Genomic DNA, 14360 nt, shown 5'->3' on the forward strand with positions numbered 1-14360 from the left:
GCAATTTCTGACTGAATGTTCTCTGATTGAACTAGGTGGAGAGGCAGGGCAGTGACATCGCACTCTCCACCTTGTCAAATCAAAGAACACTTTGCATTTATTCAGAGAATTCAAAGCATTCTCCGAATGGTGCCTGTGCAGAGTGGACGGCCTCCTGTGTTCAGAATATAGAGGGTCAGTGCTCAGCATGGGAGATCTGGAAGCAAGTGGAGAGCACTGGTTTAGCAGCATCTTCTTCAGTGATTCCAGGGGCATTGTCCAGGAATGGTAATTACATAGTAACATTGGTCCAAACTGGAAACTATGCATAAAATATCCATACATAAAATTCATCTTTAATCGACCAAAAAATGTTTCAGTTCTGGAAACTTTAGAGATGTAGCATATATTGGATGATCAAAGTAAACCTTTTAGCCCAGCTCCAGCTTTGGTCTTAGAAAGAACAGTGGAGGGTTAGAACCTCTGTCAGGTTTTCATTGCCATCTGTGTATCTTTACCACAAAAAGTTCTCCAACAAGGACACAGTAAAAACGAAAAAAGAAAAAAAAAAATTATTTACTGAGGACGAGGAGGGTTTAAAACGGACAAGTGGAGGCAGTGAGGGAAAATCTCTACAATAATGAAAGGCTCGGGTGACCTGCTGTGGGGTGTTCCTGGTGGAGTCTTAGGAGACCAAGGCATCTTGCGTTTTGGGTGTCCCTATACCTGGACCTGACTGTTCATCTACCCATGTTGAAGTGGATATGACATCTTTATCCCTAATGCAGCGGATTGAAGAGACCCTCGGCCTTACAACCGGGAGTGTGTCTAATACCTTCCACGCCAGGCATTACTATTTGTGGGAACCTAAGGCATTGGATGCATAACATTTTTATGGTCGCCCCCTAGCTGGGACACAACCAATGATGACTAATTCTTTTTTCCTCTCTTCCCCATTTATGACACCTACGAAATACAAGCGGCAATAAAGCCCTGATGAAGCAGTATGGTTGTACTGTGAAACATGTTGGCTTGTTTTCTCTCTGCTTAATTATCTTGTTTGGATGTCACTTTATGTAACTATGTCACAGTGATCCTGTCACCGGGACCCTGTTTTGGATTAGATCATGTCTATAAGGTTATAGGTCTATTAAAATACAGTTTTGTACTTTTTTAATCAATATTGTTGTGCTGGTTTGATATACTTATTTGGGAGTTACCTACCGTTTAAAGGCCCATCTCTTTGAGGGGTTATATGGGGAATTTCCTTTTTTCCCTTCTCTCCATTGTTTCCCCTCTTTCCTTTCATTGTTTACGCATTAAGGGCTGGGTTTCCCCCAAACATATTTTAACTCATACTGTCATATCACAATCTCTTTACCAAAATCTCTACAATATTTTCATTATTGCCTATGCTTGCCTATCAAGGTGACAACCACACCCCCACTTTCTACATTGGCGTCACAGGAAGTTAGGAAAAATCTCTCCAATGGGCCTAAAGAGAGAAATAAAAACCAGACAGAAGTTCCACACTCTACCCCATTTAAAAACAAAATAAAAAATGTTTTAATTTGTGTACCGCAACTTTTCATACACACAAAACCAAATAATGTGACATTCTGTTTATAAAGCCATTTGTTGTTTTCTTTGCATTGTTGTTAGTCCACCCAATACTATTGTTTAAAAATGTGAGGATATTTCATAGAGACCCAGGTAATAATCAAACTGTATAACTAGTTTACAGTACCTGATTTCTCAAATGGTAATTTCTTTCTCCACCACAATACTCTGTCTGTCCATGCTGGCGTTCTACACTTTTCACTTGTGTCATAAGCCTCTGATCCAATGTCATACTTGTAAGTTGGTCCAAAGTGGATAGTACCTTCATAGAAGTCTTTAAATATCTATGGAGGAAGCATATTCCATGGCTGATTACAAGACTCATATGAGGTTTGAAGAACTGACTTATTACAGGTACTTATATAGCGCCATCAATTCATGCAGTGCTTTACATATATATATTGCACATTCACACATCAGTCCCTGCCCTCAAGGAGCTTACAATCTAAGATTTACTTTTTCTGCAATGACCTTGCACATAGAGGTTTCTTACCTCTTCTTCTAGAATTCCCCTGTTGATGCTTATCTATTCTTCACCCCTCCTGATGCCCCCTCAGCAAGCTAGATGCCAAAGAGACACTTGTGCACATGTGCTCCTGAGTTGGGCTGTGTGTGTCTATAGACACAGTATAGATATATACTGGTAGGTCACGACTCTGATTCCTATTCACAGAAGTCTAAGTAAAAGCAGGAGGAGCCTCTGGCTGCCTCTGCCCTCAGTGTCTCCTGCCAGCAGCACCAGCCCTGGAGGACAGCCAGCCGCAGCCACCAGCCATACCCCGCCTGGTGGACAGCAGCAACCAGCGATACCTGCAGTAATCCTGAGGAAGAAGTGAAGATTGAGATCAGTTGAGGTGCTGGCAAACTGCAGTGCATCCCTGTGAAAGCAGCCTTCGGCCCCTTTTACACGATCGGTCCGATCAGGTCCGCCTGTCTGTTTTTCAGGTGGACCCAATCGGACCCTCCATTCACCTCTATAGAGTGGCAGATGTGAATGGACTTGTGTCCGTTTGCATCAGAATATCTTCAATCCAATCCACTTAAAAATACAGAAGGGGATCCGTCCCCTTCTGTCTGAACGGATTGGAATCGGAGGGCCCATAGAGTAGAGCGGGCTGTGTCTGTGTCTGCTCTGCATATGCTGTGTGGACACGGACCTGTCATCTGCTCGCTCCGCTAATTGTGGCTCAGGACTAGTTACCAAGTCGCTAAAGTGCCCCTCGCTCCTCCAAAAAAAAAAAAAAAAAATTTACAGTCAGGTCCATAAATATTGGGACATCAACACAATTCTAATCTTTTTGGCTCTATACACCACCACAATGGATTTTAAATTAAACAAACAATGCGTGCTTTAATTGCAGACTTTCAGCTTTAATTTGAGGGTATTTACATCCAAATCAGGTGAAAGGTATAGGAATTACAACAGTTTGTATATGTGCCTCCCTCTTTTTAAGGGACCAAAAGTAATGGGACAATTGGCTGCTCAGCTGTTCCATGGCGAGGTGTGTGTTATTACCTCATTATTCCATTTACAAGGAGCAGATAAAAGGTCCAGAGTTCATTTCAAGTGTGCTATTTGCATTTGGAATCTGTTGCGGTCAACTCTCAATATGAGATCCAAAGAGCTGTCACTATCAGTGAAGCAAGCCATCATTAGGCTGAAAAAACAAAACAAAACCATCAGAGAGATAGCAAAAACATTAGGTGTGGCCAAATCAACTGTTTGGAACATCCCTAAAAAGAAAGAACGCACCGGTGAGCTCAGCAACACCAAAAGTCCTGGAGGACCATGGAAAACAACTGTTGTGGATGACCGAAGAATTCTTTCCCTGGTGAAGAAAACACCCTTCACAACAGTTGGCCAGATCAAGAACACTCTCCAGGAGGTAGGTGTGTGTAGGTGTATGTGTGTCAAAGTCAACAATCAAGAGAAGACTTCACCAGAGTGAATACAGAGGGTTCACCACAAGATGTAAACCATTGGTGAGCCTCAAAAACAGGAAGGCCAGATTAGAGTTTGCCAAACAACATCTAAAAAAGCCTTCACAGTTCTGGAACAACATCCTATGGACAGATGAGACCAAGATCAACTTGTAATAGAGTGATGGAAAGAGAAGAGTATGGAGAAGGAAAGGAACTGCTCATGATCCAAAGCATACCACCTCATCAGTGAAGCATGGTGGTGGTAGTGTCATGGCGTGGGCATGTATGGCTGCCAATGGAACTGGTTCTCTTGTATTTATTGATGATGTGACTGCTGACAAAAGCAGCAGGATGAATTCTGAAGTATTTTGGGCACTATTATCTGCTCATATTCAGCCAAATGCTTCAGAACTCATTGGACGGCGCTTCACAGTGCAGATGGATAATGATCCGAAGCATACTAAGAAAGCAACCAAAGAGTTTTTTAAGGGAAAGAAGTGGAATGTTATGCAATGGCCAAGTCAATCACCTGACCTGAATCCAATTGAGCATGCATTTAACTTGCTGAAGAAAAAACTGAAGGGAAAATGTCCCAAGAACAAGCAGGAACTGAAGACAGTTGCAGTAGAGGCCTGGCAGAGCATCACCAGGGGTGAAACCCAGCGTCTGGTGATGTCTGTCTATGCCTTCCAGACTTCAGGCTGTAATTGACTGCAAAGGATTTGCAACCAAGTATTAAAAAGTGAAAGTTTGATGTATGATTGTTAATCTGTCCCATTACTTTTGGTCCCTTAAAAATGTTTGAGGCACATATACAAACTGTTGTAATTCCTACATCATTCACCTGATTTGGATGTAAATACCTTCAAATTAAAGCTGAAAGTCTGCAGTTAAAGCACATCTTGTTTGTTTCATTTCAAATCCATTGTGGTGGTGTATAGAGCCAAAATGATTAGAATTGTGTCGATGTCCCAATATTTATGGACCTAACAGTATATATATATATATATATATATATATATATATATATATATATATATATTATACATACACACACTTTTTTTATTTTTGAGGTGGGAGGGGGATCTTGGGTGAGTTCCCACATTTTTATTTCCCAGGACTTGAACCCTAAGCTTAACCAATAGGTACAAGCTCAAAAAAAGAAAACTTTTTACTTCAGAATCACTTTAGAGGTGAAAATATTTTTATTGTCATTATGTCAATGTTTAACAACAAGAAATCAAGACACAACAAGAAAAAAAAGGAACAGTAAGTCAGCTATAATGGCTATCGCCCTTGATGGACTTATACAAAACGTAGGCATACAGTATAAACTACAAGTTGTGTCATGTTAGGTTAACCAGGCGTAATAATAATAGTTACCATGGTTCATTATGCGAATGACAGGAAAAATAAAAGAAGTAGAACTGGGGACAAAATCTGGAACTAGAACAACATTAAGGCATAATGCAATGCATTTCTATTTTTATAATCAATGTACTTGAAATACATCAAACTGAAAGCTGTATACCTTATACTACAAACAGTGACAGGAAGTCATTCTCCTTTGTTTTTTAAACATTCTGTAGCGGTTATGTAAGACTTGAGGCTTAACACAAAGTAATAATAGAATATAAATAGAGGATATTTTCTTTTCACTACTAAAGCGGTTTTCTGTTTCATCTGTTATTATGGTAAATTATACCTTTTTAGCACATCGTGACTCTTATAAACCAAAGTGTTGCATCCATTAGCTTAGAATGATACTTAATGTCTTATTACTCACCTGACAGTGTGAAAATTAGCCATCTAAATGACTATAGATTATCTGATGAAAAAGAGCTAAAGTATACCTAAAGGCTAATCTTTTTTTTTTTTTTCCTAATTTTGGATAGAATGGAGAGGGATTAGAACACCTGTCAGGTTTTTATTGCTTTATCCCCCTTAGGGAGATTCGCCCTTACTATTTGTTTTGTTTACCAATATCACCAAAGGTGAAGAAAATCCCAAATTTGGGGTTGTCACTAGACCAGGAATAGAGGGAAAATCTTCCAATAGGGACACTAGTTCTGGTGACCCTGGTTACTTAGGAGGGAATTCCTCTCACTTGTTTTTGCTACGGGAGGGGAAGTGAAGGAATATCTCCCCAATGTGACAACGATGGCAAAGACAAAACTGACAAGGGTTTTATCCTTCTCTTAAAAAAAAAAAAAAAAACTGTTTTGCCCTAAATTTTACTTAAAATCTAGGCCGTTGGTATATTCTTGCATTGGCAATAACAGAAAAGGCTTGAAATGTAAGATAACATCTGTAAGTTTTAAGGCACGCTGACCTAACTCCTTAAAATTTGTTTGTGTGTCATTAATGAAAAGTGTGCACTTTAAATAGCAATTTCACACAGAGAAATGCCCTTACAAGCTTATTGGGTATCCAGGGCCAGGCTGTGAACATTAAAGAATTTACATATTTAGAAGCAGTAAATGGGCTCACTGACCTCTGCAGCTGTAAGCACGGTGGAGCAATACATCCTCAAATTTCAAAACAGAAGTACTGCAGTAGTTCAAGTCCTTTATTTCAGCAGCCTATTATTTCAACCTTAGTCTTGCCAAGCCTTGCTCATCACCCTTGATTCCCCACACCTGGTACTTCCCTATATAAGTCCAGCCCCTTGCACTCCAGTTTGCTCATTATTGAGCTCCTGAGCCTTGATCAAGCTACTCCTCACCTGCTGCTCTTATCTACTTCCACAAATCCAACGCTGACCAGGAATTGACTACCGACTACTCTTCTGCTTTGTCCCTACCTACTGAACTGCTACCTCTGTTGCCGATCCGGATTGTCTGACCACGCTTACTGCTGCCCGCCCCGACCTTTGGCTCATTTGACTTCTCTCTGGTTATCCCTTGTCTGCTTCTCCGCCTTCGGACCGAACCTGCACTCTGCCTGGCTGGGTGATCCTGAGGACCGCGTCCTGGTGTTAGCTTGCAGCGCAGTCTATCCCCACCATCTGGGGCTCTAGTGAAAACCAGCTAGCACTTAGTTTCCGCACCTCAGGTGAACCCGTGTCCTCATCAGAGTACTACGCAGTGTCCATCCGGTATCCAGCACCTACTAACTGCCTGCGGTCTTTGCCACTGGGCTCCACTCCTACCTCCGGCCAGCAGTCCTCTGACTCAGGTGAGCCTGTAGGATTGTTACAGAGGGAGAACTGAGCTACTGAAAGCTACTTTTAGCACAACTGTAGTTGTAAAAGAAAAAAAGACTAGCGCTTCTGCTTTGAATTTTGACGATTAATTGCTCCAAGGAGTCTGTAGCTACAGAGGTCAGTGAGGGCTTGTTTAGAATATGTAAATATATGAACACCAAGTCTAACCTCAATTATACTTTAAAAAAACTTCTCCAGGGCTTTTTTCAGAACAGTTGATTTTTCTTTTTTTAAAGTCCTGCCCATGCTTAAGAATGGAGTCTTTAGCATTTCAGCATTGGTAAGGAAGTTAATTTAGCAGTTTATTGCTAAACATTCATGCAGCAGTTTGGGTGTGTTTTACACAGCATGCTGGGGCTAGCTATTTTCAAGGATACTTACCACCATGCTTAATATGCAATTTGAAAACCATTGGCCTTTTAAAAGGTTTGCACAAAGCCTTAATGCATTAAAAAGAATATTCATCATTCCACAGGGTTGATTTACTAAAGTCAAAACGAGAAAAGTTTACTTCGCTCAGTGAATAGGATGTAGCTGTGTTCACTTTAATTATCATGTGCAAGCAAAATTCTGTTTTTTAAAATTCTCTTCACGTGATTTAGTATTCAAAGGGAACACAGCTTCACCAGTACATTCTGTACTCTTGTAGTAAATCAACCCTTTGACAGGTCATGACATTTCTTATACACACATTACTGTTTGATCTACAGTATCTCACAAAAGTGAGTACACCCCTCACATTATTGTAAATACTTTATTACATCTTTTCATGTGACAACACTGAAGAAAAAACTCTTTGTTACAATGTAAAGTAGTGAGTGTACAGCTTGTATAACTGTAAAAGTGAGTACACCCCTAAGTGAAAATGTCTAAATTGGGCCCAATTACCCCGGATCCCTCCCCAGTGTCATGTGACTCGTTAGTGTTACAAGGTCTCAGGTGTGAATGGAGAGCAGGTATGTTAAATTTGGTGTTATCGCTCGCTCTCTCATATTGGTCACTGGAAGTTCACCATGGCACCTCGTGGCAAATAACTCCCTGAGGATCTGAAAACAAGAATTGTTGCTCTACATAAAGATGGCCTAGGCTTTAAGAAGATTGCCAAGACCCTGAAACTGAGCTGCAGCACTGTGGCCAAGACTATGCAGCAGTTAACCAGGACAGGTTCTACTAAGAACAGGACTCGCCATGGTCCAGCATGCTCCAGACCTAAACCCTATTGAGCATCTGTGGGGCATCCTCAAACAGAAGGTGGAGATCTCTAACATCCACCAGCTCCGTGATGTCATCATGGAGGAGTGGAAGAGGACTCCAGTGGCAACCTATGAAGCTCTGGTGAACTCTATGACCAGGAGGGTTAAGGCAGTGCTGGAAAATAATGGTGGCCACACAGAATATTGACGCTTTGGGCCCAAGTTGGACATGTTCACTTAGGTGTGTATTCACTTTTGTTGCCAGCGGTTTAGACATTAATGGCTGTGTGTTGAGATATTTTGAGGGGACAGCAAATTTACACTGTTATACAAGCTGTACACTCACTACTTTATATTGTAGCAAAGCGTAATTTCTTCAGTGTTGTCACATGAATAAATATATTAAAATGTTTACAAAATGTGAGGGGTGTACTGACTTTTGTGAGATAATATATATGTGTGTGTATATATATATAAAACCGTAACATTCAGAAATATATATGCAAAACAGTAAAAATATATCTGCATAATTACCTAATAATAACAAATAAATAAATCTGTACACACCTTTCCATTGGCTTTTTGAATCTGAAGTTGATCAAATTCAAGTAATTTCTTCCAGTCCTGGCGTTTAATAAAGTAGAAAACTTCCTCATATGTAAGGTCCAGTCGATAATTAAAATCTCCACACCAAAATACATAATCATGTGAAAAAACATTTCTTCCCTTGAATAAAAAAAGAAAAAAAAGAAAAGAAATGTACTTAGTGTCATTTAATGGAAGCTAATCTCATTGCATAGACTAAACACTATAGGGAACTTGTACACTGGCTAGGCCATAAAAAATATATATGGTAACTCCTCACCGCCTGTTTGAACCCTCAAAACAGCAACCCATCATGCCACAATCATGTGCCTTGCCTTAGGCCTGGTTTAGAACTTGTGGTTGGTGGGCAAAGCCACGTTTTTAAGCCCCCCCCCCCAAATCCTAAGCTGCAAAGGCTAGGGATGGGGTGCATGATGCTGCTGAATTCAAACAGGCGGTGAAGAGGCATTATAGCTCCTCCCTGCTGCCTGTCAAACGCCTTTTGAAAAGAGGTCGACTGCAGAGGGCAACACCAGTATAAAAGAGCCCTTAATTTAGGCAGCCACCCGTGTGAACAAGCCTTAACACTGCTGAATTTTCCATGTTCACTCCATTGTACTGGCAGGCACCATTGCAATGTTCTGCTCACCACAGGGAAGCTTAACTTCTGTGTGATTTCTTTGTAATCCTCATTCCGCTCTTTCACCTGGGTCTGCCCAGCAGTAAAGTGACTACATATAAAGCAAAAACTTGTGCTGTAGAACTGGAAACGTATGGCTACTGCTCCTTTGTTGCCAGTTTTTCCTCCCATGCCAGTCTTAACCGTGTCCACTGCCAAGTCTCTGTAAGAGAAAGAAAGTATAAACATGCTAAGAAATTGTAAGGAAAGTGTACAGCTGAAAATAAGATGCAGTTGAGCAGCCTTTCTTAACCTTTTTACCCCAAAGGAAGCCCTTAAAAAAAAAATGTTCAGGACTCCGAAAACCTTTATGAAAACAAATTTATTGGTGGTCAGTGGGAAAAATGCAACTTACAGTGGTGGCTAGTGGGAAGAAAACCACCCTTAAAGACAGCTAAAAAGTTGACAGGTGTCATTATGCAGCTGGCTCTGCCAAGTGGTGTTTGCCCTGAATCTGTGCAGCCACCATCAAATGGTAGGGCAATCAGCCACAGCTCAAGGAACCCATCTGAACATTACTGTTAGAGCAGTAAGGATGTGGAACTGGCTTCCTCAATTGGTGGTGTCAGCAAGGAGTATTGACAATTAAAAAAAAAAAAAAAAAAAAAAAAAAAAAAAAACCTCTTATACGGGCATCATAGAGAACGCTATATACAGGGATTTTGGAAATTGCATAGACATAAATACATACACAATATCGGACATATTAAGAGATACATATACAATCATAGCAAGATTCATATACATAAAACTTGTGAATAATTACTAAAAGTCTATTGTAATAAAAAAAGGAAAAAAAAAATGTGCACAGGAAGGAAGAGAAAAATCTTCTTAATCCAAATTGACACCAGTATGTGTTTATAAAATTCATGCATTGAAAAAATTTCAACCAATGGAAAATAAAGCAACACCCAGTGTAAAGACATTAAATATACAGTAGCTCCTTACCAGATTGAACTAACCCCCATGTAAATAGATAGGTCTGGCTGCGTATATCTAGATGGAGTGGTCACATCTGAGGTTTAACATCCTCCAACAGATAGACGCAGAGACATGTTTCCCAATAAACTAAAAAACAAGATGCAAGAGACGTTCCCATAGTGTAAAAACGTTTCACAAAATATATTTAAAATGCAAATAAGAATAAAACTCACATTAGGCAAATATGACAATCGCATCCAAATAGTGGGGTTCCTGTAGGTTGCTGCAAACAGGACATCGGCTGTCAACCAATCCGACTTGGTGTGCATGACAATTGTCACCCTGGGTGGAGCCTACGATGGTGACGTCATCATGCACGTCGGATTGGTTGACGGCTGATGTCCCACTTGCAGCAACCTACAGGAACACCACTATTTGGATGGGATTGTCATATTTGCACTATAAATACATTTTGTAAAATGTTCATACACTATGAGAGCGTCTCTTGCATTTTGTTTTTGAGTTTATTGGGAGACATGTCTCTGCATCTATCTGTTAGAGGATGTTACCCATCGGATGTGACCACTCTCAATAAGCGCTGCCAGACCTATTTGTTTACACAGGGGTTACTTTAATCTGGTAAGGAGCTACAGTATATTGAATGTCCTTACCCCGGGTGTTGGTTTCTATTCTATTGGTTGGAGTTTTTTCAACATATGAATTTTATAAACACATGCTGGGGTCACTTTGGATTAGGAACACTTCATTTCTGAGCACTTTTTTTTTTTATATATTTTTTTTTATTACTATGGCCTTTTAGTGAATATTATTTTACACAAGTTTTATGTATATGGATTTTGCATCTACCACTTGATATGTCATGTAGTGTCATGTTTGTTATTTGATGTTTTAGCACTACACCTTATTACCATATTATTTTTAGAGTTTATGTATCTGAACTCTGTGTGCTGGCAGCTTTGTGTTGTTTTTTTCCCCAAGCGCAGTGTTTTTTTTTCTATCTTTTGATAAGCACACACATACTCATACATCCACACCCACTCAGGTTGAGCTGGATGAACTGACGTCTTTATTCAACGTTACCAACTATGAACCCCTAGCAACTTCTTATAGAACCTTAGGATTCCACTGAAACCTTGCTGGAGAATGACCACTGTAGGGGTAGGAGATGCTGATTATTGTATATGCACTAACATTTTAAACATATTAGAAAATTAATTCAAACTATGAGTTTTAAATAAGAGAAGGGAAACTCTACCTTTGCAGTCGTATGTACGAAAAAAATATATACAAACAACCAGGTTTAGGTAATGGCCTTCTTTATTAAGTCAATATGAGTACTGACAGCCACAAAACTGTAGGAGCTTTTCCACTGCATGGAACCGAACGGTTCGGCTCGCTTTTGTGCTTTTCCACTGCTGGTACCGAATGGTACGGTGTAGGAACGGTTCGGTACGGTACGGCGGCGCTTTTCCACTACATGAAACCGAACGGTAGGGCTCGCTTAAACAGTACCACCTCAGTTGTGGTTCCAACAGGGCCGTACCGGTACCATATCCCACAATCCTTTGCATGCAGCCTTGACTGTTTGTCACTACTAGCCACTGATTGGTCAGAGAATCATTGTTATCCCACCCACTTACTTTAGCACTACTTTAGTGGAAAAGCAAACCATACCAAACCGTACCGAACCGTTCCAACACCGTACCATGCGGTACCATGCAGTGGAAAACCAAACCGGGCCAAGCAGGGCCGAGCCGGTACTTGCAGTGGAAAAGTGCCATTATATTATCAGAAGGAAATGTCAGCACCATCAAAACTTCTCTCTTTAGGATAATTCTACCACAGCTTTCACTACTCGTTATAGGTCTTCTATTTGTTCTTTCTATATTAACCTTAGCTAACTACAAATTTCCTTACTATACGCACATATCCCTTATGATATTTTGTTTCACAACCCACCATGAGCCATAATGTGATGGATTATTCCAGAGATGTTAGATACCATCTCTATATCTTATTATATCTTTACTTCTGTAATGTTTCATATTTTACAACCTATATTAAATCCTTTTTACCCAATTTTACCGCCAATGCTTAGTTTAATCTCTTAAATGTTATTTATTTCTCCGACAATGCTTTCTTATCTTAATTTCTAATATTTATTATGTCACTTGCATTACCAATATTATCTTTGCCATGTCGGCTCTGAATGTCTCATTTTTACACACCCCTTTAGCCGTCCACTAGTTGTCATTCAGAATGTCACTGTGCCTCATAAAATAAAACAAACTATAAACTTACAGCCTAGGTGTTTAGAGTATAGATCCTAAATTGCTAGCAGCTAATGAGCCACAGTCAAATAAAAGAGGCATACAGTGCATCTGGAAAGTATTCACAGCACTCCAAAATGGATTAAATTCATTATTTTCCCAAAAAATCTACAAACGAAACCCCATAATGAAAACATGAAAGAAGTTTGTTTGAAATATTTGCAAGTTTATTAAAAATATAAAACAAAATCCCATGTACATAAGTAATTCTTTGCCATGACACTCAAAATTAAGCTCAGGTGCATCCTGTTTCCACTAATCCTCCTTGAGAAGATTTAACAATTTGATTGTCCACCTGTGGTAAATTCAGTTGATTGGACATGATTTGGAAAGGTACACACCTGTCTATATAAGGTGCCACAGTTAACAGCGAAGGTCAGAGCACGAACCAAGCCATGAAGTCCAAGTAATTGTCTGTAGACCTCTGAGACAGGATTGTATCAAGGCACAGATCTGGGGAAAGGTACGGAAAAATTTCTGCAGCATTGAAGGTCCCAATGAGCACAGTGGCCTTCATCATCTGTAAATGAAAGAATTTTGGAACCACCAGGTCTCTTACTCTCTTCGGTGTTGAAGAAGAGAATAGGGGAAGGGGTGAGCCAGATGGAAAGGATGGGGGGAAAAAATGGGGGGGAGGGTGAGGGGGACCATAGTGGGGTTGTCAACAATAGGCAGTAAGCACTCAGTTGAGTACCTAATTAGGAGTAGGGTAGGTATTCATCCAAAAAATGAAACATGTCCCAGTAAAGCAAACGCATATGGTACTCTTCTGTCTTGGTTCTGAGGACCGCAGTGAGGTGTTCCATTTGTTGAATATCGTTCACTCTGGCAAACCATTGAGATATAAAAGGAGGTGTTTGTTGTTTCCACATAATTGGAATGCAAGACCTGGCGGCATTCAGGAGATGCTTCAGTAAGGATCTACGGTATCTCATACTTGACATGGGCATCAAATTAGGAAGTATCGCAGCTGAGTTGTTGAACAGAGAGTAGTCTGTGAGTGTGTGCACAATTTGCAAAACCCGTTGCCATAAAGGGCGAATAACGGGACAATTGTAAAAATGTGAATAAGTGTGCCAGTCTGGGTACCACAACACCAGCAAAGAAGTTCCTTCCGCAAAGGAGTCTAGGGAAGAGAGACATGACTCCATTACTGTCATTTGAAGTATAGACTGCAAGCTTGGCTAAACTTATCCTTGATACTCATTGGGAAAGTCAACCTACTAAAAATGAAGTTCCTGCCGTTATTCCTATATGTATTCCGTAATTCACTAGTGTGGATTTCAAAATATATATTCCAAGAACATGGACAGTGTGGCTTTCTTATGGAATGAACGAAATCCTAGGTTCAAATTGCAGGTACTCCAGCAACCGTGGAAACAAGGGGGACTAGCGGTACCGAACTTCCTTCGCTAATATCTGGCGGGACAGCTGGTGTTCGCTCATAGGTGGTTGACCCTCCCAGAGGATGATGCCACGGGTGCTCTGGAGGCTGCGATAGTAGGCTCCTTTGAGGCCCTGTCTCATCTCCTGTACAGAGGTATTAAAGCCGCTTACCCCATCACTACCGCTATGAGAGTAACAATTAGAGCTTGGGTGGTAGCTGGCAGGACAGAATCTAGAAGCACCCAGGTAATATCACCTCACTCCTCATTGTGGAATAATCCTCAGTTTTCACACTTCTTTAAATTCCCAGACCCCGTTGCCTGGACCAAATACGTAATTAAGAGAGTAGCAGATATAGTCAAGAATGGCACAATTCTGCAGTTTGATGACACGAAATCCAAATTTAATTTACCCAACTCCCATTTGTTTCATTACTTGCAATTGCGGCACGCATACAACTCTAAATTTGGTACCTCACCAATCACATAGCAAGAGAGTGATATGGAAATTATTCTCAG

The 14360-nt window shown here is 40.4% G+C and overlaps 1 protein-coding gene across 1 annotated transcript in view; it reads right to left on the bottom strand.

Moving 5' to 3' along the window:
* Positions 1-14360, bottom strand: part of SYNJ2 (synaptojanin 2) — a 251838-nt gene that overhangs the window by 59874 nt on the left and 177604 nt on the right. Inside the window, exons 15-17 of the mRNA XM_082249743.1 lie at positions 9155-9347; positions 8488-8646; positions 1727-1883 (exon numbers count right to left, since the gene is read on the bottom strand). Coding sequence (XP_082105869.1) covers positions 1727-1883; positions 8488-8646; positions 9155-9347 — 509 coding nt within the window. The remainder of the gene's footprint in view (positions 1-1726; positions 1884-8487; positions 8647-9154; positions 9348-14360) is intronic.

Source organism: Pelophylax lessonae (assembly GCF_965119305.1).
Source record: "Pelophylax lessonae genome assembly, chromosome: 3".
Taxonomy (NCBI): domain Eukaryota; kingdom Metazoa; phylum Chordata; class Amphibia; order Anura; family Ranidae; genus Pelophylax; species Pelophylax lessonae.